At 44.7% G+C, this 27996-nt stretch overlaps 1 protein-coding gene across 1 annotated transcript in view; it reads left to right on the forward strand.

Moving 5' to 3' along the window:
• KISS1R (KISS1 receptor) overlaps positions 1-18891 on the forward strand; it is a 154630-nt gene extending 135739 nt beyond the window's left edge. The window contains exons 4-5 of the mRNA XM_083158301.1: positions 11360-11598; positions 17580-18891. Of these exons, the coding sequence (XP_083014427.1) occupies positions 11360-11598; positions 17580-17936 (596 nt within the window). The 3' untranslated portion in view covers positions 17937-18891. The remainder of the gene's footprint in view (positions 1-11359; positions 11599-17579) is intronic.
• The last annotated feature ends 9105 nt before the right edge of the window (positions 18892-27996 follow it).

Below are 27996 nucleotides of genomic sequence, written 5' to 3' on the forward strand. Positions count from 1 at the left end.
AGGTAGGTCCAGTAGTGGTGATCAGGGATCAGGAGAAAACACCAACGCGTTTCACTGGGCTAAACACCAGCTTTTTCAATTACACTGCAGAGCACTATAGGAGGCAGAGCTGAATGATCTCGTCAATAGACCCCACCTACAACATAGAGAAACATCCACAGTCCATGGGTGCACGGTGAGGGGGTGCTGTTTATTAAAATATTCTCCCAATGCCCCAACAACAAAACAAAAATAAATATAATAATAACATGGGTTTTAGTGGGAGGAATAACAGCTTTTAGTTTGCTCCTCCAGACTACGTGATAACTATGAAATGTGTTTTAAATATTAAGATTTGCCCAATAAAGACAGAATATTTCATGCAATTTCTACAAAAAAATTAAACAATGTGGTTAATTATATGGTGCATGTATAAGATGCTATATTTATTGGAAAGGGGTTTTTGAATTTGCAAATGGATATGTTTTTCAAAAACAGTTAGAAATTACAATACCGACATTTTAATGTACCCCAAAGTACTGTAAATATTCTTGTGTTCTGAAAAACACTTGCTGTCCGCAACTAAAAAAAAATCATCCATTTGAAACGCCAATACTTTGCTTATGGTCACTAACAACTTTCTGCACTGTCCTTATGGCTGGTTGAGGATGATGAATTCCCCATTTTTGCATGTGCCTCACATAATGTGCGCACTGCAGAGTTAATGTGTGACATCAGACTTATGTCTGTTCCTTGTTGTTTCTAATTGAATTGTGAAAGCTAGTCCATCCCTCCCAACTGTCCTAATTATGGTGGCACAGTCCTGATGGTCGGGCACTCTCCTGCTATCCCACTAACTAACAGGCAGCAGTGTCCTGCCCTGGAGGTGGGGGGGAGTTGGGAGTGAATAGATGCATGGGAAGGTCTGGGAACATGGAGCGTTGGGTATGACCCTTAGTAATAAAAACCACGGACGTGGCTCACGTGCACTGCATTTCTCATTACTCCATAACCCCTATTAACAAGGCTCATGCAGATGACTCTCTACATGCCAACAGAAAGTTGGAAAGTGCACTGTTTGTTTTTATTTATTGGTACAAATATATGCACAGATATTTAATATGGGAATTTGCACTGCAGAAATGGTGGCTAATTGAATATGCCCCACATTAAATAAGAGACAACAAACACATTTTAATCTTTATTTGAATATATTCTTTTCACTTACATTGTTTTTGCTTAATAATTAGGGCATGATAAAAAATCTACTGTAAATAATAATTGTGTAAGATTTGTCATACAGTATGTCCAACATGTGCGATCCCCACTGCTAGTGTGTCAGAACAAACCTTAGTCTAGAACAGGGGTGGGCAATAAGTGGCCCTCTGGCTGTTGATTAACTACACATCCCAGAATGCCTTGCCTTAGTTTAGCTATTTAAATATATGCTGAATCTGACGCAAGGCATGCTGGGATGTGTAGTTCATCAACATCTGGATCTGCCCACCCTTGGTCTAGAGGGAACCAAGACAGGTGGCATAATGAGCCGCCATGAACATGGTAAGTATGGGGGCGGTGGGGTGTAGGACTGTGCAGGATGGGTGTTACTACACAGTGGGGACTCGCCAAAGCAGGGAGCTTAGTGGAACAGGGAGGGGGGACTGAGAGGGACGAAACAGACCACAGACACTGAAATGACCTGGGTCCAATGGCCGAACTTGTGGGTTATGGGCCCAGGTGCAAAAATGGGTACTTGTTTCCTAGCACGGCGCCCGTGGGGTATGAAAAGGTCGGAGGACGCGTACCGCTGCGCTCGTCATGCTTCGGGTTGGTGTTCATCGTGGGGTGGCGTTAACAATGGGGGGGCATTTGACCCATCAGGGTGGGTATACAATGAAAATTGGGGTCTGGGGGGCATTTAACATTGGGCCCAATGTAAAATCGGGTCTCAGGGACCATTTTACATTGGTTCCGATGTAAAAATCCCATTGATTGCATCGCATGTGATTTGGTTGCATGTGATGCGATCGACGCAATTTTTATGGACCCGATAGATACAATCAAAATCGCAGGCGCCGTGCTAGGAAACAAGTACCCCAAAATGTATTTGGGCCCCTCCTCCAGCCCAACCCAAGTTCACAATATGCAACACGGATGGCAGTGGGTGACAGGGAGAGGTAGAGGGTTACAGGGAGAGGCAGGGGAAAGCAGAGTGTGAAAGAGGCAGAAGCGGCCCCCTTAGTCCTCAGGGGCCCCAATGCACTGAACCTGCTGTTCCAGTGGTAGTTCTGCCTCTGCCTGGGTCCCTTCACTAATGTAGAATATTTTATTAAGCATAAAGAATCTTTTAAGTTAAGAGTGAGATTAAGCCCCATCCTGTTTTCAGGAGTTCTCAGTACGTATAGAAATTGGCAGCTCTTACACTGAGGATACATTTCTTATATTTGAGTGTCTCAAACCAAAATGCTGTTCCCTTCTGTTCTTGTTTGGTATAATTATTGTTTTATTCTGGAGTGCACCACTTAGGGTTTATTACTCACTTTTGCTGTACTATTTTCCTGGAACTGAATGGTTTTCATTTGAACCTTCCAAGGTGGATGCACACGAACACCTTTGTAACACTTTTTGTAATGGAAAGAAAGATACAACATGATTTTTGTCTTTTGCAATAAACTGTTGGAAAAATGGATGTTAGAAAAATACACATTTAAATAGCTGGCCGCACTCCCGAATATACTGAAAAGAATAAACACACTGAAAACATGGAAACAAACGTGACAAAAATAAATATGAAGATTACTTATCATTAGACTTTTAGAAGGCAGAAATCAGAATTGCAAATAGAGATTGACTCTTAAAAGCTCCTCAAATGGTCTTTAAAGGTCGTTTTTTATAAAACATACATTTTAGTATCGATATAAAAAAATCAATACTCAAAAAATGTCAGAGATATTTGAATGAATAAAGGCTTTTCAGAGCGTGAGTAAACTGAAAGACATTATTTGCATAATGTGGAACCACACTTGTTGCAGTGATTATTTCAGTAAAAACATATTTATGACACAGGTAATTTTCTGTAGAATAAAGTCTATTAGACTAATCTGTAATTACACCTATTGCAGTAACTTTTTGCATGTCTAAGTGAGCTGAGAGAAAATTCTTAGAGCCTGATTCATGAATTGAGCAATTTTGTTTGTCCCGCTGCGCATATGTATAAGTCACACTGCGCCTGTGTATAAATCACACTGTTCATGTGCTGCAATGGTCTTGAACCAGTGTTTGCAGTGAGGATTTATTCCTAAAGTGATTGACAATCAAGAAGAATTTGTGAGAGGAAACAGGATTGGCAACTGAAACACTTGCCGCATTCTCCTATACTAAGTGCATGCATGTTTCGGCAGAGGCATAAGTACCATTGGTGCAGCAGGTGCAGTGGTGTCCTGGGGCCCCTGAGGACTAAGGGGCCCACTGCCTCTCCCTGTCACCCACTGTTTATCCCTGTCTCACTCTACCTCTCCCTGTCACCCTCTGCCTTTCCCTGTCACCCAATGCCGTGTTACATATTTTGAACTTGGGTGGGGTGGAGGAGAAGGGCCCAAATAATGTTTTGCACCTAGGCTTAACACCCACAGGTCCCACCGCAGTGTATGGGTGTAGACTGAAGACATGTAATTTGGATGTTAAAGAAAGTATGCCACACAATTTTTCTTGGAAGAAGCTTTGTACAACGCCTTTGATAGTGTTGCAGGGACAGCATAGTTCCACAGGAACTTAATGTGGAACAATATGATCAGGATTTAGAGCAGCAGCAGGACTGATTAGATCCAGTCCAGGTTATCCTAAGATGTGATGTGAATTGTTTGGCTAATTAACAACACCTGTGATTTACTGTTAAATGTCTGTTCAGAGCAGAGGGTCATGGTTCCCAATGCCAGTTAAGCTGTGTACACACAGAGGCGATAGGGGCTGAAATAGCTGGAAATATGGTCGCTGGCGACCATATTGCCAGTGATGGGAGTGTGCCCCGGCGATAAATCGCCGGGTGCGCGCTCACGTTTTCAGCCCCATTCTAATCGCTCGTTGCAGGACCTTGCTCCTGCAACCAGCTGATTACCACTGCGGCTCCCCCGGCAGAGGTTCCCCTTCATCAGCGACCATCTCTGGTCGCTGATTAAAAGGAGACACTGAGCAATATATTGCTCAGCAATGTATTGCTAGCAATATATTGCTGAGCAATATATCTCCCCCGTGTGTACGGGGCTTAAGTGTCTGGCAATACGCTTGGAGTGTGGGAACTATGCTAAGGACCTCTGTATTGTTGCACCCACATTATAAAGCCTGTGTAATGCCTGCTGGAAACCTGCTATGCTGTGACTTGTAAATTGTCAAGCCTGTATGCTGTGTACCTGTTACAAATAAAAGAAACAACTTATTTTCATCCAATGTATGTAATCTCTGTAAAAAATGCTATATAAGTATGTCAGTGCATGACTATTAACAATGGCAGAGAGTAGATGAACACTAATGGTTGTGAGAATACAGATGGGAACAGATGTGATATCAGTGTGCTGGGAGACGTGTCACAGCTAAGGGATTTCATGGAGTCGTGTGGTGCTCAGGAACTGCAGACTGACCAGAAGCTGAAGAGTTAAAGCGAGCAGGTTTAATAAAAGATTTTTTCATAAATGGAAAACAAACAGGGGATACTCAAATGCTTCTTTGAGGCAAGAGTCACTGGTATAACTTAAATGAAGCAAGTCATTGCATAAAGATTTTGGGTGATGACTTTATGAAAGCTGTGGATGAGAGAGGCTATGAGGATGATGATGGATGGAGAAGAGGATTAGGGTTGATATCCAGAAAAATAATGTTTATGTAAGGTCTAATGGGAGCTGTGAGACAGGACCAGAGAGAGGACTGGGTTAGGCTGTGAGCCGCAAGGGATATGAGTCCTGATAGAGATGACAGGCAGGTAGAGGCTGAGAGTAGCAACAAGCACTAGAAAAGTCAGAAGTCTTCCCAAAGAACTCCACGGCTCAAAAGACTCTTTGTACTGACCCAAATCAGCCTAGGCAGATCCCCTAAGTACACTAAAGGCGGCTGCCATTGGCTGACAGGGTAGAGAGGGAGGAAAAACTCTGACATGGCCCAATCACGCATTTGCCCACAACCAATCACGCCTGCCGCTGGGAACCAGAGGGAAACATAACAGCCGGCCGCGCCCATGGACGTGTGACCCGTCTTTGCTGCATGTCACAAGACCATTAAACATGCAATACATGTAGAATTTCCTTTGGTTCCCTCATACGATAATACCTGGTGCTGGTTTCTTAAATACGGAGGGGACCCCAACACTTTGTTCCCCCATATTTGTGAAACCGGGACCATCTCAAAGACCTCGGAGTGCTGCCGTTTAGTTTTTTTACTCTTTTACTTTTAAACACTTTTACAAACAGAACCATGCACAGATCTCAAAGATGAGAAAACATTTGGATGTGATTTTGAAAGTGCGATTTTTTGGGGTCACGGCAAAACGTGCAATTTTTGCAGCAAACCGCACACTATTACATATGCGATTTGTGGTAAACATGCAATTTTGGCTATTTTTGACAAAAAAAAAAATCACAGACTAAAAAATTGCACCCTGCGATTTACACATTCATGACTGAAATTCAGTGCTGGTTCAATATTGTTGCAGAGGGAAATAATAATATTTGGTCAATCAGGTAGCAGTTTGCCGCATGACTTTACTGCACCAGCATTCACAAGAGCAGCAATGAGCCACAATGACCGGTAGCCCGCTTCGGAGCACCGATCACCGGTTCCTGGTTAGGTGAGTTTGATTTTTTTTTAAGACCGTGATCAGCCTGTGTGCACATCGGCAGGCACATCGCAGTGAACCCATATCACAGTGATCTGAAGCTAGCGTTCTTATTACAGCGTTCTTATCACAGTGCCCTCTGTGGGTATCTTTACAATTCATTATAAGTATGGGAAATGTGATCTGACTTAAAAAATGCTAATTAAAAGGTTTAGAGCCCTTATCTTTTTTGAGAAATATAATGCCATATCTGGCTTGCATTGTGTACTGTAACTTCATACTGTACCTGCAGAAATGGAGAAATGCAGGGAAGAGGCGTTCTCATCCTATTTTTCCAAGCTCTCCCTATTTTGTGATGGTACTTTTTTCACTAATTTTTCTTCTAACTAGTTCCAGAAACAGAAAGCTATTATCAGTAAAAAACATTTTGGAAACACTCACTCCCTTCACTGACTGTAATGTGGTGAATCCATTGGCTTACTGATCATCAAAGCCCTACATGACCAGGGCTCATAAAAGCAGTACCTGAAGCAGTTTTTGATTGCTTACTGTCCACTTCAATTACTGCAATCTATATATATGAAGCACTATTAGCAGCATATAGAATCACCCTCAATTTATCTGGGGGTCGAGCTTTTAGCTTTGGAGCTCCGACTATATGGAACGCACTATTCAGCACAGATCAAGAGGTCTCCATTCTAGAATCCTCCAAAAACAGACTCATGACTTTTCTGCTTACACCCGCTTTACATTAATATCCACTGTTAAAATTGTTTTGTACTTTGCGCTGTAAAAGCAAATGTAAAGTTTGAGCACTATTGGGGAAAATGTGCAATAGAAATAGTATTATTAATCTTATGATTATTCTTATTATTATTATTATCCAGAGCGTGGAATGCACTATCCATCTTGAATCAACTTATAATTTTAAGGGGGAGATGTAGCAAACCTTCAAATCAGATTCTACATATTATCCAATATATTCTATCCAATGTTAGTCATATGTATAACCTTTTGTCCTCTTTTAGAGATGTATCTCATTCTCTGCCTTAGAATGGAGAGGACCAAATTACCAAGCAACTGCACCTAACTGCCATTTTTAACACAGCCTATAACATAACAGTTAGGAACTGATTGGTTGTTTTATCTACCTCTCCAAGCATTGATGCATATGCCCCTAAGTGAGTTCCTGCACCCTTACCTGGGTACTGGCACCTTTTTTCATAAAATAAAAAGGTTTGGTTACATATAATACGGCGGTGTAGCAAATAAAACATAGAGAACTAACACACTATGGAGGCAATAAACATGTATTAAAGGGGTTTACTGAGGTAATGACCTAGTGTAGTTCTCCAATTGTGTTGTTCTGTACGGTTTCATCAATAACTGATCTCATCTCATCCCAAACTCCCTCTTCTTCTCCTTTTTTTAAATTGACTTTCTGTGCAATTCTATTTTCAAGGGCTCTTTAAGCCAAATAATGAGGCATAATGGTAGGGCTTATGGGAGCCGGACCTGACTATGGATATGAATATACAGCTGATGAACTTGAACAATTCCTTATAATGAGCACGGAACTGTCATTGTCCACTTCAGTACTTCAATTAGAGATCTGTTCTTTGGCTTTAGTAAATACTTATCAGCCATATTCAGCTTAGTAAATGATACTAAAAAAAGAAAGTAAATGTTAAGCAAGTAATTAGGAATTTATTTGGTAGTCTCCAATTGGAACGCAATTACCATTTCCAAATGTTTAGCTAATGTTTGTGCCAGCAGCATGTTAAAGCTACAAAATATGGACTGATTACAATGAGTTCAACAAGTGCATGTATTATGTTTTCTCTATACTCTTAATTATTTCTGAGGCCTTTTTGATAGATTTAATTTTATAAAAATAAATGTTTACTTTACTTTTTACTTAATTTACAGCAAGAGCCTGCAGCTCTGCATCAGTAGTAGCAGATGTAGAGGAGCCATTTCAGTGGATGCATGAGTACCACCAACATTTGTGCTGCCACTTACCATGGGCCTGATTCAGACCTGATTGCACAGCAGCGAATTAGAAGTGCTGTGCAATCGGATTCAGTATGAAATCCCGGCGGTCGGGATCCCGGCGTTCAAAATCCCGACGCCGGAATCCCGACAAGGGGGGACGTGGATCACCCCCCCTTGCGGGCTCACTGCGCTCGCCACGCAGCGGGCTCGGTGCCTCACTACGCTCAGCACGCTAATTTATTCTCCCTCCAGGGGTGTCGTGGACACCCACGGAGAGAGAAACTGTCGGGATTTCGGCGGTCGATATTCCGGCGTCGGGATTCTGAACGCAGAGATCCCGACCTCCGGGATTTAAACTGCATCCCGTGCAATCACCGTGCAAACAGTTAGCTGTGCCCCCCCCCCCGTATTCCTCCCTTTGCAAGCCTGCAAATGGGTAGGAAAGTTGTTGCAACCCAGCGAAAAGCTGCATATTCATTCACAAACTGCTCACCATCAATTGATTTCACCACTGTGTGCAGTCCTTGTGTGGCCCTGGGCTTGGCAGCTGCGATGACATCAGCCTGATCGAGGCCAGAGCTGATGTCACACACCCTATCATAAAACATTTGGGCGCCTGGCGCCGCGATGGTGCAGGGCTGGCTGCATGCGGGCGGCGGGTAGCTCTGGGGGCTCCTGGTCCGGCAGCGGGTCCGGCGGCGGCACAGACGCCGGCTCCCGCGGCTGGGCGCCGCCATGTTGGCCGGGTCACGTGACCGGCATCCTGGGACCTGCATTTATCACCTTCCGCCACCAGGGGCCGGGGCTAGGGTATAAGTTCCAGGAGGCTCTTAGCCTCAGTGCTGGAACAACTCTTCAGCTGTCAGCATTGCTCTGCAGCAGGCTCCAGTGGTAGTGTCTGGTACTGCTGACCCTGCTCTCCTGTCGGATCCAGCTCTCCTGCTCCAAGTCCTGATCCTATCCCTGCTCCTGAGTTCCGTATAGTCTGTCCTTCTCCGTACTCCTGATCATTCAATCCCGTCGTCACTTCCAGTAGCCGAGTCTGCAGTTTTTCAGTTACAGTCTTTCCCTTTTGGACAAGTCGTCAGTATTTACTTTGAGCTAAGTTGGCCTTTTCAGTTGTCGTTTATTCTTCAAGCCAAGTGAGCCTGTTTCAGTTACAGTGATTACTCCGGTCAAGTCGTCAGTTCCTCCGTCAGCATTTCTCCGGTTCCTGTCATCCACTATCCAGTTTACTGCTTCAATCATTCCGGTTCTTTCCTGCGACCTCCTCCCTCGTCTTCCTATACCCAACCATAGCGGCTCATTCTGTCCGCTTCACCCCGGACACCCATGGGTGCTACGAGTGAGGGGCCGCGACCTGCTGTCCAGACGCAGCGAAAACCAAACCTCCTTGCGGGGGTCCCTGGAGAAGACCGCTGGGCAGTTAGACTCCGCGCCCTCGCTTCGGAGTATTTGCTAAAACCCATTGCCCAAATATATGCAGAGATCCTACATCCAACCTGCTAAGTTCCAAGGGCGTCCAGCACAAGTCTCGCCTGAACAAGAACCTGAGGTGGGTCCTCAAAACCCTTCGGCCGTGATAGCATGCCTGCTTTTTTTACTTAGGCATACCTGTGCCACCCCCAAACATCGGCTTCCTGTCCATCATATTTGCAAAAGGTCAGCAATTAAAAAAGTAGAATGTTTTTATCACATGTCTCGCGCATGCATACTGAGAACCGTATGCATGCGCAGTCTATCAATGATTAGTCGCACAGCAACAAATCAGGTCTGAATCAGGCCCCATGTCTGTGCAAGCAATTCTTTATTCATTTTTGGACACTCCCAATCATTTTGTACTTGATTACATACACCCAAAATGTGTGTGAGTGGTGCTAAAGCCTAATGTGCAGCACCCTATATTCAGTAGCATTGCTGCAGAGCTGCCCAGAGTGGCCTATGGATGCAGAGTGTATTCTGTTTCCTGGTGCCGGTAGACCAACACCTCAATTTCACATCATAATGTCACATGATCAGGGGTGGAGCCAGCAAAATGTGACATATTACCCTGCTCCAGCACTGCAGGCCAACATACATATACACACAAACATTTATTTTACAATTAAAAATGTATTTGCTATTATGGTAGCTGTAGTTTAATGGAAAAAACCTCCACAGTCCAGCAGATATAATATTCATTATTATTAGCTGCAAAAGAAAATAGCCAAGAATTTTTTTAAATAATATGCCCAGAAAACCACATGCCTGATTCTGAGTCAGGTGTAATGTTGATGTTGACTGAAAATGTAAGTTACATGCAAGGTGGACTTAAATAACAGACACAGTCTTGATGGGACTTCTCTCCAAATATACAGAATAATAATAAATGCTAGAAAAAGGTACATCTCATTTCAATAACAATAATTTCAACATAAGCACTAATAACCTGCCAGTAAGCAAGACATAATTCAAATCAAATAATTTCAATACCAATAAAACTTCCACAATGATCATGGGGCTAGTTAGGTAGTAGATGATAATCAAAGTAGTTTTGCTTGCACTCGGCACCCACTGCCATGGGGTGCTGGGCATGGTCTGAGGGTAGGTCCCTTTTATTGGGGGTCCCCAGGGACCCTGGTCAGGACTGATTATTTAGGGGTTAATACTATGGCCAGAGGGACCTGTATAAACCTGTCCACCATCTTTAGCATTGCCTTACTGACTTGTGGAGACATGCTGGTTCAAAATATACGGGGGACCAATACGTCCTTTTCCCCCAATGTTAATGGAACCAGCCTAGGCTCAAAGAGTTATGCTTAGGAGAGGGAGTTATGCTTTTAACTCTCTTTTACTTTTGCAGACAGAAGCACTGCACAGATCTCGACTGATGTCTGCATGGTTCTCCAAACATGCTTCCCAAAACAGTTCTATTAGCCTTTATCTTTCATTTTATAGATTGAAGTTGATAAATGCTAGCTAGAAGTCAATTGGTTACTAGAGTATATACAACATCTCCACTTGGTAACTTCCCCATCCTTTAGAACAGGCATGGCCAAACTGTGGCCCTCCAGCTGTTGTGAAACTACACATCCCAACATGCTTTGCCATAGTTTTAGAGTTCCCAAATAGAAAAACTGTGGCAAGGCATGATGGGACTTGTAGTTTCACAACAGCTGGAGGGCCATAGTTTGGACATGCCTGCTTTAGAAGGTTTGAAACATTTCCCTCTAAGTGAGTTACCATCTAGGACAGAGCTGCCATAAAGATTCTCAATATTTTATATGCAGGTTTTTCAGGCATTTTAAAATAAACAGTGTTTCAATGGTCTTCAAGCTTATTCAGAAATGAAATTGTCACCATATAGATTGTAAGCTTGTGAGCAGGGCCCTCCTACCTCTATGTCAGTTTGTTACTACCCCTACCGTTGTCTGTTTTATCTCTGTTTCCAATTGTAAAGCACAATGGAATATGCACTATATAAGAAACTTTAAATAAATAAATAATAATTACAAATATTCTTGTGACCCTTTATTTTATAGTTTTGATCATTTTTAATGTGATTTTTTTTTTTAATCTTTGCAGGTTCTTTCATTGTATCTATCCCAGTCCCCATTTATAACCAACTCATAGAGGGCTATTGGTTTGGCCCACAGATGTACTGCATTGAATCTTTCCCATCCGTTTCCCATGAAAAAGCTTTCATCCTTTACAACTTCCTTGTGGTGTATCTGCTTCCTCTTCTCACTATTTGCATCTGTTACTCTGCTATGGTCTATCAGATGGGGCGGCCTTCTGTAGAGCCAGTGGACAACAGCTACCAGGTAATTGCTTGTGAGCTATGAAAACATGCATGCTATATTGAGGAAAATTAAAGCATACATTTGTAGTTTAAAGATATTTAATAATGATCATTAATAATAAGAATAATCATGATATAGGAATACATTTAAAAAATAAGTAAATACAAAGGGTAAAACAGACATGTCAATTGTACTGATACGTTTTTGGGAGATTTCATTGTAAGACCAATTTGTACTGCACAGGCTCTTAACCTCGTTCCTCAGGACCCTACACAGTTTGGGGGAAATTTACTTAAGGAAATTTGTAAAAAAAAATAGGTGTATTTGTATCCAGAAATACACTTATTTTTGACATTTACTATCCCGAAAATACGGCAATTTGTGTTCGTATTGATAGCACATCAATACGAATACGAATTGCCATATTTTCGGGATAGTAAATGTCAAAAATAAGTGTATTTCTGGATACAAATACACCTATTTTTTTTACAAATTTCCTTTAGTAATTTTCCCCCTTTGTGTTTTCCAGATCACCTGTGAAATTTTAAAATGTGACGTTGGGTATGGATCATTGGACTGACATCACTAGGTCAACATGCATTAAGGTTGAAATGGGTTAGGTCGACAGGTCATTAGGTTGACACAAGCATTAGGTCGACAGTCAAAAGGTCGACGTGGTTTTTTTCACTTTTTTTGTCCCGATTTTGACACAGTCGACATGGACACTGAAAGGTAGCACCGCTGCACTCGGCACACTGTTTTATTCTACCACCATGCCTTAGTGGATGGTATGGCATGAAATACCACCTGTTGGCTCATGTCGGCTAAAAAAAAAGGTGAAAATCCCCATATCGACCTTTTGACTGTGTCCTAATGTTTGTATTGACCTAATGGCATGTCCACCTACCCCATGTCGACATTCAGTCATATCGACCTTCCTGAATGTTGACCTTCAGTCATGTCGAACTTAATGCATGTCGACCTAGTGATGTCGACCTAAAGCTTGTTGAACTAATGCTTGTAGACCTAGTGACCCATATCCCTTCTGTCTAGACATCATGACAGTTTCACTGTCTGCTCATGCATTGCTCCCTGGTCCCAAAGCTGAAACCTCCCAGCAGACTGCAGTTGGGGAAGTAATGCAATTTACTCTGTAATATACTGAGTCTCTGTACTGCAAAGATGAAGCTGTGCAACAGCATTTATAATACCATTTCAGTCAGGATGCCGGCATTCAGGTTACCCAAAGAATATATCCTGGCAGCATAGGCGAATCTAGGGGGTGGTCCGGGGGTGCACAGGACCACCCATTAGCCCATTTTGTAGCTGAGGGCTGGGGCTTTCCAATGAGCCCAGCCCCGTGTCTCTAGCCCCCTGGGAACCGGAGATACTGCCAGGCAAACCTGAAACGTTTTCCCTATAGGATAACATGGGACCCGCTAATTCCGACCCCCACCCAGTTCAACGGCTTCGCCATCACAGAAGCTCAAGGTTGATCTCAGTCGAACCCAAATCGCTGGGCCTTCAATCTGATACCAGGCTGGATCCATATGGGTTAATTGGTTCCAGGGATATTGAGGTTAAACCGTTTTTTTTTTTTTTCTTAAATGTAATTTCATGTTTATGTTCTTTGAGGGCAGATTTCTCTGGAACCAAACAGCCCAGTTTCACGGGACCAAAATCATTTGAAGCATACTCAAAAGTTCTTCAATATGATACTGGTCTCATGTAAATGGGTCAGTTGGTTCCGAAGATATAGCTGGTTGGTTAAAGGGGGGTAGGGAGAGGGGAGTGGTTGTTTCTCCCCCCCACACCAGAAAATGCAGGCACTAGGCTGGTGTATAAGGGGTCAGCCTCGGAATGTCCCTGCATGATCCTGGGACCATATTCCTGGGTAAATCCCTGCATTTTCTGTTGTTAATGGGGTATTATTTCAAACAGCCGTGACCTGCAGTGCTCTGAATACAGCCGGGCAGCCCCCTGCTCTCTGCCCAGCTGTCAATGACTGTCACCCCTGCAGCTTCCACTCCAATTCTTCTCCCCGCTTTCACCTCAGCCCGCCCCCCCTTTAATCATGTGGTGCCGGCGCCCAGCATGTTCCCCCGACGTCACGCACAACAACAGCGTGCACAATATTTCAAATGTCCACTCGGCTAGAGGGGACACCAGGAGGGGAATGGGAGCGTGCTCTGCGCTGCGCTCTGCTCCTCTCCCCATAGAAGCAGCTGCACCGCTCTCCATCTCTCCCTGCAGCAGCAGCGAAGGCTCATATAAAAATTTACAGTAAGTGTCACTTTTGTGGGCATTGCTTAAGGGACGCTACAAGTGGCGGTATGTGGGGCATTATGCATAATGTGTGGCTTAATGTGTAAGGGGCATTACGGTGTGCAGCATCATGTGTAAGGGGCATTATGTGTGCAGCATCATGTGAAAGGGGCATTATGTGTGCAGCATCATGTGTAATGGGTACTATGGTACACGGCATCATGTGTAATGGGTACTATGGTGTACGGCATCATGTGTAATGGGTACTATGGTGTGCGGCATCATGTTTAACGGGTACTATGGTGCGCGGCATCATGTGTAATGGGTACTATGGTGTGCGGCATCATGTGTAATGGGTACTATGGTGTGCGGCATCATGTGTAATGGGTACTATGGTGTGCGGCATCATGTGTAATGGGTACTATGGTGCGCGGCATCATGTGTAATGGGTGCTATGGTGCGCGGCAGCATGTGTAATGGGTACTATGGTGTGCGGCATCATGTGTAATTGGTACTATGGTGTGCAGCATCATATGTAATGGGTACTATAGTGCCATCAAGCAAGAACCCCCTAGCAATGAGCACGTAGGTAAGTAGAAGTATGTAATGGGCATCATGATGTGTGGCACAATGTGTAATGGGCATTATGGTGTGTGGCCTTATGTGTAATTGGCATTACGGTGTGTGGCTTTATGTGTAATGGGTATTACGGAGTTTGCTAAAAATGTGTAATGGGAATTACTGTGTATGGTCTAAAGTGTAATACCACACCCTTTTTTGTGATGCCACGCCTCCTTCCCATTAGACCACACCCCCTTTTTGCCGCGCGGCGTTGCCGCGCAAAGGTCCCCCTCCTGTTATGTCTAGATCTGGGCCCACCCATTACCATAATTCTAGATTCGCCTATGCCTGGCAGTCGGGATTTCCCATTCCAAACTACCGCTTGGAGATGGATGCTGAAATCCCGATTGCCAGGATGCCAAAGGTAAGTGTGCTTGGACCTGAAACTTTGAGGCCGGGGAAGGAGGGGTTTAGGTTTAGGCACTAGGGGGAAGGACTTAGGGTTAGGCTGTGAAGATGGGGGTAATACTGAAGATGTAAGTTCTAATGATCATACTACTGTATTGTTTTTATCCCACATGCTAGCAAGATCCTGCTCATCCAGTGGAAACTACAATTATATATGTAGCACAGTCCTTAGGGGCTGATTCTGGATCACTCACAATCACCAAGCCATTTGCACTGGGGAGGAAGGGACGGGGGCGGTGGTGGCGCCGGAACATGGGCGTCCCTATGATAAAACCATCCCCTCCTTTTTTCTAACTAACTTAATAATTCTTCTAATAATTATTTTAGCAATGCTAGAAGAAAAATGCTAGCAGAGGTCCACCTTCACTAACATCCAAGCAATACCCACACGTCTCTTTCCCTTATACCACCCCAAGCAGGACCCCCAACACCCTCATTTAAAAATAACACACGCAGCACTAACACCACCACCCCTCATTCCCTAAAAACACCTCAGCAGCACCTTACACCCTACATTAACTAATAACACCCTCAGCAACACCGTCATTCACTTTTTAAACCCACAAAACCCACAGAAACACAAACATGAAATATAAGTTTCCTCCACTCACAGATTTAGGCTTCATACAGAACAAAGGGCCTTATTCTAGTTCACTCTTTCTGACAAAATCCTCTTAGATGGACAAAACCATGTGCACTGCAGGTGGGGCAGATGTAACTTGTGCAGAGAGAGTTAGATTTGGGTGGGGTTTTACTTCAAAGTGAGATCTATATTGCAGTGTAAAAATAAAGCAGCCAGTATTTACCCTGCACAGAAACAAAATAACTCACCCAAATCTAATTCTCTCTGCACATTTTACATCTGCCTCCCCTGCAGTGCACATGGTTTTGTCCATCTAAGAAGGATTTTGTCAGAAAGAGTGAACTAGAATAAGGCCCAAGGGGAGCAAGTCCGAGCACAAAAGAGGAGGTAGAGGCTGGGCAGGCCTGTTGTCTTTTGGCGTGATTCAGACCTCATTGCACAACAGCGAATTAGCAGAGGTGTGCGATCATTGCGTGATTAATTAGCTGCCACCCCGCTATAGTGTAGTCCCACCTTTGCAAGCCAGACAATGGATAGTCGTAGCCCAGCGAAAAGCTGCATATCCATTTGCAGCTTACTCACCATGTGTGCAGCCTGTACATAGTCCTGGACTTACTTGGCGGCTGCAATGAAATCAGCCTGATCGAGGCCAGAGCTACAGTAAATTTACACCCCCTCCCTCCAAACGCTTTGGCATGCCTGCATGTTCCCAAGGCACGCCTATGTTTTTTCTGGCACTCCCATAAAACTTTTGGTTGCCACCCCCAAACCCTGGCTTCCTGTTAATCACATTGCGAATGGCCAGGGATTTAAGAAGTAGCAGGCTTTCATCGCAGGACAGGCTTGCACATGCATGCACAGCCTATAGATAATCAGTCAGCAGCAATCAGGTCTAAATCAGTTGCTTTGTAACCACTCAGCTATCCCTATGTGCAGTGTAGTGCAGCGAGGTCCATGGTGTTCATTGGCTGCTTTGATCTTCTCTGCACCACCCCGGAATAAGACCAGATGTCACTCCATGATATCACCACATCTTATTCCCAGCCTGCCATAGAATGGGGGAGGCAAGCCATGTCACTATAATGTCACAAGCCACATCTATTGTTATGGGTGGCTTGACGTACAGCAGGTTAGACAACTAAACTAATATGTGTCGCAATCTGTGCTGCGAGCGTATCCATCCCAGGATTAATGCTGGGTGAAGATGTCCAAGTGACATGTTGAAAATTGAGAGGCCGCATATTGGGCCCAATTCTGCACCGTTCACTTCTCATTCGTGCAGTGAATGAGGCTGAATTGAGCCTATCGATTATCGGGCTGAATTCGCAGCCTGATTGATTATCAGGAGACCGAACATGCGCACGTTTCATAGTGCGCATGTATAACGTCTCCCTGTGAAAAAAAAGCCAGCGATTGCTTGTCATTGCTGGCTGTTCCCAAGAAGATTATCAGCCGGCCGGCATTTGTGGGCGGCACCCCAGCGTTTTCTGGGAGTGCTGCGGAAATACGCAGGTGGCTCCTTGCCGTTGGGAGGGAGGGGTGCTGATGTCAGCAGTGGTACCGATCTCTCAACAGCAATTGCAGTGCCACATCCTCCTCTAGCCCACAAGTGCGCTGTTTTGGTGTTATTCTTCACTCCTCAATCTCCTTCAAACCTCAAATTCAATGCCTTTGTCAGTTCTACCATTTCCATCTCAAGACTACAGGATCATACCTTTTCTTACACTGGAGGCAACTAAGGTCACCTTTAGAATGTGTCACCTCACCTCCCTTCTGCCCTCTTCACGCCATAAATGAACATCACCTTTTCTCCCAACTGATGGAATGCCTGATGGAATCACTTTTCCACCACATCTTAGAATTAGGCCCATAGTGCCATATGATTGGGTAATTGCAGCTGACAAAGCAATTGACTCTTGTCTACATAATTTTTGACTGTTTTACAAAGCAAAAACTGAGCTGAATTAGAACAAGCAAGTATAACTTTAATGTTGATGAACAAAGGACCTTGAGACTGAACAAACTGATGCCCAAATGAACTTCCTCTTCAGCTTATGTCTTATGTCTATGCCTTTTATTTTGGTATTTTTTTTTCTAAGTGTTTTTCCCCATGTTTCTCTTCCAGATACAGCTTCTGGCTGAACGTTCTGAGGTGATGCGTACAAAGATTTCACGTATGGTGGCTGTCATTGTCTTGCTCTTCACTATCTGCTGGGGTCCCATCCAACTCTACATACTGTTTCAGGCTTTTAGTCCCTCATTCAAACGTGACTACTACACCTACAAGATTAAGATTTGGGCCCACTGCATGTCCTACACCAATTCATCGATTAACCCCATTGTCTATGCCTTTATGGGTGCCAACTTCCGCAAAGCCTTTAACAAGGTTTTTCCTTTCCTCTTCAAGCAACGAGTAGGCAGTACTGGAGTGGCCAACGCTAATGCCAACACTGAGATGCATTTTGTGTCCTCAGGCAATTAGGTTAAGGAATTTTTGCAGTTACTGTATATGGGGGACAAAAAACTATATGCAGGGCTCTTTTCTATTGAATCTAGCATAACAGCCAAGCATTTACTATTCTCAAAATTATTTTTTTACAGACACAATATCCTGATCTGATATTAGAGTTCCTTTTATTGAATATAGCAGCTCATGGATGGAATATAGGGCTATTGAAATCACCATCCTGGACATTGAAATATTGCTATCTATTAACCAGGGTAAGACCGTCCCAGAGAAGCTGTCTGTACAAACAATGTCAATGGCACAGAATTAATGTATAAGATTTCCATTGTCCACCCTGTATGCAATAATGTTGAATTGGACACAACTTCTAGTTGTGACTGAGAGCCTGTTTCTTCTACTGATCAGGGCATACATGCAAATATCTGCAATACATGTACTGCACATGCATTTTTAATTATGTTATATACAGTATATTCCATAACCCATTGAGTGCCAATGTTGCTGTGAGCATGGCCGCCAAAAGTGCAGCCGGTCCTCGGTAAAAATGAGGGCATGGTCAATGGGAGGGGGCATGCCATGTCCTTGTAAAATAAAAAGAGAAAAATCAGGCTGCAGGTTTTGGACGGGTGGCCGAACCAGGGAGAGAGGACATGCTGCTCCCCCACCCATGAAACTTGCCGGTTTAGCCTTGATAATTTCAATTTGCAGAAATGATATGCAATATTAGAGATTTTAAATGTCCAGTTTTTATGTCTGGCCAGACAGTGTAACAGAGGTTATAAATCCTATATTCAGCAAATGCATAAGAGGGATACCCTAAATGTCCAAACTGACTATTTCATACTTCTCATGAGTTTACTCCGGATATAGTTGCCTCTAAAAGGTTAATCAGCACCAGCGACTGGTAGACCTGAGAAGAAGAGGACATCTGTAAGGTACCTCTGTTACACTGTCTGGCCAGACATAAAAACTGGACAATTTAAATCTCTAATATTGCATATAATTTCTGCTAATTGAAATGATCAAGGCTAAACTGGCAAGTTTTATGAGTACTAACAACTAATGTCTTTTCATATGAGATAAAGAACGGCCCACTAATAAGCTGCCATTAACTAATACATTCTGCCTTTATACTCAGGGCCAGTGCTACTCATTGCAGCTCCCCAGGCAGAGGGGGGAGGAGGGGTGCCCCACCGCGGACCCGCTGGGGGGCGGGGATGCGCCGCCGGGTCACCAATGCCGGGGGTGATGCGCCGCTGGGTCACCAACACCGGGGGGAGGGGGTGATGCGCCGTAATGTCCCATACACACGGTTCAAATAGGAAGGTAATCGCAATCGCACCGTGTGCACACCCCTTAAGAGAGACACAAAATTTACAAAGCAAAGTATTTAACATAAAAGTAAATGTTTTCTTATGTTAAATGTATAAAGCCATTTTAAAAATACATCCGTAGATGATAACACAGATGCACAACTAATGTTGACCACACAGTGGCCAATCCTTGAGATAATTATCAGTGAAAAACTTGGGTGACATGGGGCCATCTGTTAGAGATGTTGGTCAACTGAAATTGTTATTTCTTTACTGGATCCTGATAGGATAGTTGTAGTTCATAGTTCAATTAATGTAAGTTGCCACTACATTCAAATGTGATCCCAGCAGTTTTGTACTAGTTGTCATAATGGTAATATATACAATTGTATATCTACATATTGGCCCTTATTCTGATTTACTCAAAGAGGCAAATTCCTTCTCAAATGGATAAAACCATGTGCACTGCAGGGGGGGCTGATGTAACATGTGCAGAGAGATGTAGATTTTGGGTGGGGTTTTACTTCAAAGTGAGATCTAAATTGCAGTGTAGAAATAAAGCAGCCAGTATTTTCCCTGCACAGTAACAAAATTACTCTGCCAAATCTAAATCTCTCTGCACATAAGCGCGCCCCCCCCCCCCCCCTGCAGTGCACATGGTTTTGTCCATTTTAGAAGGAATTTGCCTCTGTGAGTGAATCAGAATAAAGGCCATTATGCCATTCACTGTTTAAAGTATCACAACATTTAATGTTGCCTTCAGAGTTATTTAATTGTTTATAACTGTCCAACTCATATCCTTACTATAAACAGATGCCAATAACCAGAATCCTCCATTTCAGTGAGTACTGGTACTGTATGGCCAGTTGGCAGTTGGTACTTGTGCACATCCCTGTTTACACCTGGAAAATGAACAACACTTTTATAATCACCTTAAGGTAAAACTATGTTCTATCCTTCAGCAATGGTCACATTTACTGACACAAATATGTTCACTACTGTATTCTGTATATGCACATACTGTACATTATTTTTCCTACAGAGCTAATAGAGTATGGCAGACAGCTTCATACATATGTTCTTCAGAGCTGAACAAATAGACAAATGGTGGCTATGCAATGGAAGGTAACAGTATCTTGAGTTTACAATTATTATAATAATATTAAAATTTTCTATTCATGCTGCAGTGGGATGTGTGTACTTAGACCACATAGGCTGTAGACATATAAACAGAACAGATGCACTGAGCTAAAATAGAATATATATTTAATTCTAAATAATAAAAAAATAATAAATTAATAAAAAATAAATTATGAAAATGAACAAATCCACAATACAAAAATTGTATAAAATAGCAGTAAAAGCATAACTCAGTCAGAGGCAGCAATAAGTGTTGTCCAACAATGTTAATGAGCCAGTCCCATGGAGAGAGTCTCTAAGCGCTGCATTTAATATTGTATATTTAGTAAATTAGTATATAGGGAGCAAAGTCCTGTTATGACCTTGCAGGTTAGTAGTTAATAGTTTGTTAGTGCATATTTGCCAATTGATGAAGCATTATTGCAAAGGGTATTTGGTTATCAGTGATGTGATATAGTTACCACTTCTTTTCATAAGCAGCTGTATCTGTTGGCCTTGGAAAGGCAGAGTTGTGAATGGACAGGTGGCCACCTGGTGGACGAAGTGGACTTGCGGTTCCCGGCCTGGTTTAGCACTTCCAGTCTCGCCCTATCTGGATAGACCCAATGATACAATGTCAAGTAAATAAAAAATGAATACTGACTACTCAGTGTTGGCTTTGCTGTAAAGCAATTAGTAATTCATCTAAAAAATATTTCTAGAATCAGACCCTTTCTTACCCAGTACATCCACCTCCCCTCTCCTACAAACCCTACGCTGGCTTCCCTTCCCTTTCAGAATCCAATTCAAGCTCATCAAACTCAACACTCATCCACTCCTTTCACACCTACATATCTGTCCTTATCTCCCTTTACACTCAATCCCATTCTCTTTACTCCGCTAATGCACGCCGCCTCTCCTGCCTACTGATTACTTCCTCTCCTACCTCCAAGATTTTCACGTGCTGCTCCATATCTCTGGAATTCTCTGCCGCTCCCTAGCAGACTTTCCGCCTCTCTACAAAACTTTATACAGTTCTTCACCAAACCCAGCCAACTCTCATCCTAACCCATTGTGACATGCTACCATCTAACACTTAGGTCGCCCCTGCCTATCTGCCCCTCTCCTTTAAAGGGTGTACACACAGGCTAAAGGCTGGGCAATTTTGACTAAGCAATTTAGCTTAATCAAAATCACGGTGTTACTGCTGGAGATAAGCCTATGTGTACTGCCGAATAGACACTGCAGCGTCTAGTCAAAATATTCTTGCCTGCAGTATCTATTTGGCTGGGTGAGAGTGAAGCTGTGGGGCCACGCATCGCTATCACCCGCTGTGTACAAATGTGGAGATTCAGTCAAAATTGCTTAGAAGAATGAGCAGGGCCCTCGCCTCTCATGTACCCTTCCTTCTACCATCTCCATACTTCCTTTGATGCCATCTAATCCCCAGTTTTACACCACCCTAATACTTACTTTAGTATTATCTGCTAATGCAGAAATGTGTATATACCCTGTACTTGTACTATACTGTCTTGAATTGTAAGGGGGATCTAGTCAGATCGATGGTGTTCTAACCAAAGAACACTGGTTAGCACAGATCGCCCATACACTTATCCTATGCCTGTATGCGCAATCTAGCACAACACTGTTTTCCCTAGGCTGCACCGTCCTGCATGCAGGCTAGCAGAAATCGCCCCGTGGGTAGGAGGTTTGATCACCATTTTCTTGTTTTGTATACTTGTTTATGAGCTCTGTAACTTGGCGCTGTGGATACCTAGTGGTGCTATATAAATAAATGATGAGAATAAACATAATATAATAGTTTAGTCTGTCAATAAAATATCAAAAGAAATTAAAAACAGCATCAGTAGTAAATCTAAAAACTACAAATGTATTTAAGACTAAAATCAATTGAAAATCACACAAACTGCTACTGCCATAGAGTTATTTGCCATGAGAAATGTAGAAAAGAAAATCAGAATGTAATGTTCCTCCATTTTTACTTACCCCATAAGTACAATACAGCTGGGATGCTGGCATAACAACTACCATCAGGATACTGGTTCTTGCCAACAGCGATTAGGATGCTGAGACGGAATCCCAACTACCCAGCATCCCAAAAGTAAGTATGGAAGCTGTAGCGTGAGGTGGGGAAAGGGGGGGGGGGGTGTGTTAAGGCCCCCATACACTATACGATTTTGGGACGATTTCATCCGATTTCGGCACTTTGGGCTGATAACCGGATGAAATCGCCCCAAAATCGCAGGTGTGTGATGTATGATCCGATCCGATGCGCGGTCCCGTGCGCATCGGACCGGATCAGGGAGGTCGGACGGTCAGCACATAAGATCATCCGACCTCCCTGTATGCTATGCATATGCCTGCCCACCTGTCAGGCATATGCATGCAGACACCGGGGGGCGGGGGAGCACGGCGGGCAGACACACTGACCTGGCTGGGCAACTGTGATCACAAATAGCAGCGCTGCCGCTGCGGGACGGGATGGGACGCACAGTGGCGGCTATTAGATTTTTAAAATCCCTGTCAAATGACCGGCCGTTCTGTGATTGGCTGAGAGCTCTCTCAGCCAATCACAGAACGGCCGGTCATTTGACAGGAATTTTGAAAATCTAATAGCCGCCACTGTGCGTCCCGTCCCATCCCGCAGCGGCAGCGCTGCTATTTGTGATCACAGCTGCCCGGCCAGGTCAGCATCACTCGCCGCCGCCCGCCCCCACTACTGCCGCCGCCCGCCCCCACTACTGCCGCCGCCCGCCCCCACTGCTCCTCACCGCCCTGCAGCTCCCCATTTGTTTTACATGTGATAAATCGCAAGCGATTTATCACATGTAAAAACTGGCTCATCAAGTGCCAAATTGTATTTGAGCCTCCCGGGGAGCTGTCGGGCGGCTCACAGGAGAATTGGGTCCGACTTGTCCTAAGGACAAGTCGGCCTAATGTATGGGGGCCTTTAGGCACTGGGGGGGGGGGGGATTTACAGTTAATCTGTGGGGGTCGGGGGGGGTGTTAGGGGTAGGGTGCAGGGAGGGAGATTTATGATTAGGTACATAGAAGGGGTGGTTAGGGTTAGGCTGCATACAGTAGAGGGGGTTAGGTTTAGGCTGGCTGGGTAGGAGGCTTTGGGTAAAGCACTAGTGTTGAGGGTTAGGCTGTGGGGAGGGAGGGTTAGAGGGAAGATAAATATATTTTCATGCCATCAGGATATTGCCAGCTGTATTCTGACTGCCGGCATTTCATATGTATCCTGTGCAGCTACCAGATCTGTATACATTAACTTTACATCAAATCAGTAATTCATTGCTGTCAAAATGTGTAAGAAATACATGAACAATTCAAGATAAACAATAAATTCTTAAGCTGGAGATAATTGCTTAATTGTATAATAATCAGTAGGTAATATATTGATAGTTCAGTCTACCTCAGACCTAATTTTGGATTTTTATTTTTAACATTTTATTAATTTTATAATACATAGAAAAAGAGACATACAATTCCACAATTACAAAACATACACTTTAAAATATTACACTCTATCAGGCGTACCACCAAGAATTTGAAATTACAATACTATAAGCTGAGTATTCTATATTGTATACATACAGTGTCGGACTGGGGCATGAAGGGCCCACCAGGGAAATCACTCACAGGGGCCCACCAAGGGGCGTGTTGCGCGCCGTAGGCGCGCCCGTTTTTTGGGGGGCGTGGTCTATCAATATGGGGGTGTGGCCTATTTCAATGAGACCACGTCCCCATTTTTGACGCTGTGGGGCATGGCTAGTGGCTCTGAGCTGCTGGCTATGTCCCCGGCAAGGACAGAGAGAGTGACAGCAGACAGAGAGTGACAGCGGGGACACAGAGAGAGCCACATATGTATATTGAGCATCATTGTGTGTGGCAAATGTATAATGGGCATCACGGTGTGTGGCCTATGTATAATGAGTCCATTATACAGTGCAAATGCACTGTGGGCAAGGCAAGGCAAGGCACAACTGGCACACAGATAGTTACGTCCCTGTGTGGGACATAGATCAGGCTGCTTCTGCCTCCACCCATACACATTATTATGTTTTTCACTAGTGTTTAATGACAGGGGGCATGTGTTGGTGTTGGCGCACTGCCCTACCCTAAAACAACCACTGTCTGCCAAGATAATGATCTTTCTTTTACTTACCATGTTCTTGGTCTTCTTTCTTCTCCTTCTATCTTTCTTCTCTTTTCTTCTCCTTCTGTCTTCTAGGGCTCCTCGCTGTATGCTCCTCACTGAATGATGCAAAATGTTATGAGGTGGGAGGGGGTCTCTTTTCAAGTGTAAAGGCCCCCCTCCACTAGTGCACTTTGGAATGTTTAATCCGATGCAGAGCAATCAAATCAAATTAAAATGTAAAATGGAGGTAGAATCTACCTTCATTTTACATTCCCTCTCCCCTAGGACCCAATAGCAGCATCTTCTACCAGGTACCAGCATCTTCTACATTCATACATACTACACCCACTGCCGCTCTCATTCATACATACTCCACACACTGCCGGCCTCATTCATCCATTCTACACACACTGCCACCATCATTTATACATACTACACACACACACACTGCCGCCCTCATTTATACATACTACACACACTGCGCCCTCATTCATACATACTACACACACTGCCACCATCATTTATACATACCACACACACACACACTGCCACCATCATTTATACATACTCCACACACTGCCGCCCTCATTCTTACATACTACACACACACACACTGCCGCCGTCATTCATACATACTACACCCACTGCCGGCCTCATTCATCCATTCTACACACACTGCCACCATCATTTATACATACTCCACACAATGCCGCCCTCATTCATACATACTACACACACTGCCGCCGTCATTTATACAAACTACACACACTGACGCCGTCATACATACATACATACTACACACACTGCCACCCTCATTCATACATCCTACACACACTGTCGCCCTCATTCATACATACATACATACTACACCCACTGCCTCTCTCATTCATACATACTACACTCACTGACGCTCTCATTCATACATACTACACACACTGTCGTTCTCATTCATACATACTACACACACTGCCGCTCTCATTCATACATACTACACACACTGTCGCCCTCATTCATACATACATACATACATACTACACCCACTGCCGCTCTCATTCATACATACTACACACACTGCCGCTCTCATTCATACATACTACACTCACTGCCGCTCTCATTCATACATACTACACACACTGTCGCTCTCATTCATACATATTACACACACTGTCGCTCTCATTCATACATACTACACACACTGTCGTTCTCATTCATACATACTACACACACTGTCGCCCTCATTCATACATACATACTACACCCACTGCCGCTCTCATTCATACATACTACACACACTGACGCTCTCATTCATACATACATACTACACACACTGACGCTCTTATTCATACATACTACACTCACTGCCGCTCTCATTCATACATACTACACACACTGTCGCCCTCATTCATACTATACACACTGCCACCGTCATTTATACAAACTCCACACACTGACGCCGTCATACATACATACATACTACACACTGCCACCCTCATTCATACATACTACACACACTGGGCACCTTCTTCATCTTGCACCTTTGCTGCCCGCTGAGGTGTACAGAGACGCTGGGCACTTTGCTAGTTGAGCCTGTACCCAGCTGCCTGCTTCAGAGTAAAGCTCAGAACTTGGGCCAAAGGAGGAAGGGAAGCGGGACCACAGCACTGGGAGCGCTGCTTGTGCAGCCTGTGACTGTACCCAGCCGCCCGCAGCAGGAGAGGAGGAAGACGGGACTCCGGTGCTGGGCACTTTACTTGTTCAGCAGCCCGGTACCCAGCTGCTTGTGCAGCTCAGATGCCGGGGCAGAGGAGGGGGGTGGTGGGACCGCAGTGCTGGGTGCATTGCTTGTGAAACCTGTGACTGAACACTGCTGCCGGCAGCAGTGCACAGCTCAGATTCACGTGGCACATGAATAGGTGCAAGGGGGGTTTGGGAAGGGTCCCCTGACAAATTAAGGTCTGTGGGTCCCTGGGAGGCAGGTGGTAACCTGGGAAGCGGGGTCCAGGAAGCGCAGGCGGGCTTGAGTTCCCTGCAGCGTATGGACAATCAACGGCGGCGTCCCTGCGGTGGATGGGAACTGAACTAGTTCCCATATGCCGTAGGGACCCCGCCACTGATTGTCCATACACCACAGGGACCTCGCCGAGATTGTCTATACGCCGCAGGCACCCCCATGCCCGGACCCTGCTGCCCAGGTACCACCTGCCTCCCAGGGACCCACAGACCTTACTTTGTCAGCGGCAGATATTTACTGTGCAGGGCGCAGGGCGGCAAAAGCCGGGCAGGGCGAAAGCCGGTGGCTTTCAAAGGGGCAGGGCGCAGCGCCCTGTGAAAGAAGCCTAGCGGGAACACTATATATGATACATTTAGGGAAGCCAATCCTGGGGCATTTTTTCAATCCCGGGATTCGGGATTGAAAAATGCTCAATCCCGGGATTGGCTTTCCTAATAAAAAGACTGCCCCACAATTACTGCCCCAGTAATTACAATGTAATTTCTTACATTTGATGGTTGCCTGGTGGGGGTCTGGTCGTCTATGCCGCTGGCATGCTGGCTGGGTGAGCGGGTGGGCGCGCAGGCTGGCTCGGTGGACGCTTGTGCTGGGCGGGTGGGCACGCTGGCTGGGCGGCGCGGCATTACAATGCCGGGCGCGACCTCTGCCTGCACAGCGTGACCTCATCTCACGCTGAGAGGTCACGCTGCACACAGTGCTGCGATGCTCAGACGCTGCCCGGCATTAGACTGCGCGCATGCGCAGTCTAATCCCGAAATCCCGGGATTGGAAACTCCAATCCCGGGATTGAAATCCAGGCGTTTTGGGGGCCAAATCCCGGGATCCCGCCGATCCCGGGATTGGCCACCCTAGATACATTACATAGGCCCCCCCACTCATAATACCGCACATACAGTATGTACCCCCACATATAATACTTTACATAGGTCCTCCACAAACAGATATTAGTATAGCACGTAGGTCCCCCCACATATAATACAGCACATAGGTCCTCCCACTCAAATAGTACAGCACATAGCCCCCCCCCCATATAGTACATTACATAGGTCCCCCCACTCATAATACCGCACAGATGTACCCCCACATATAATATATCCCATAGATCCTCTCTACCCAGATAGTATGGCACATAGGTCCCCCCCCCCCCCCCCACACACACACACACACACACACACACACAAAAAGAATATAAAAAAAAAGTTAATGCAGCACATGGTTACCTACCAGTTTGCAGAGGGGGTCCAAAAGCAGCTTCCTCGACACCAGCCAGGACATCTACCCCCGCAGCCCCAGAGTGTTATCCTGCAGCCGGTAACCATGCGGGCGGGTTTTCCATTTCAGTGCTGAGGCACCAGAATCCCGCCTCTTTCCCTGCAGCCTGCGCGCTCAGCTTCAGCCAATCCCTGAGCCGCAGGCCCGGCAGGCTGCATCTTCTTAAACCACTGGACAGCTGAGCCGTCGCTCAGC

The sequence above is a fragment of the Crinia signifera genome, chromosome 1 (genome assembly GCF_055691185.1).
Source record: "Crinia signifera chromosome 1, ASM5569118v1, whole genome shotgun sequence".
Taxonomy (NCBI): domain Eukaryota; kingdom Metazoa; phylum Chordata; class Amphibia; order Anura; family Myobatrachidae; genus Crinia; species Crinia signifera.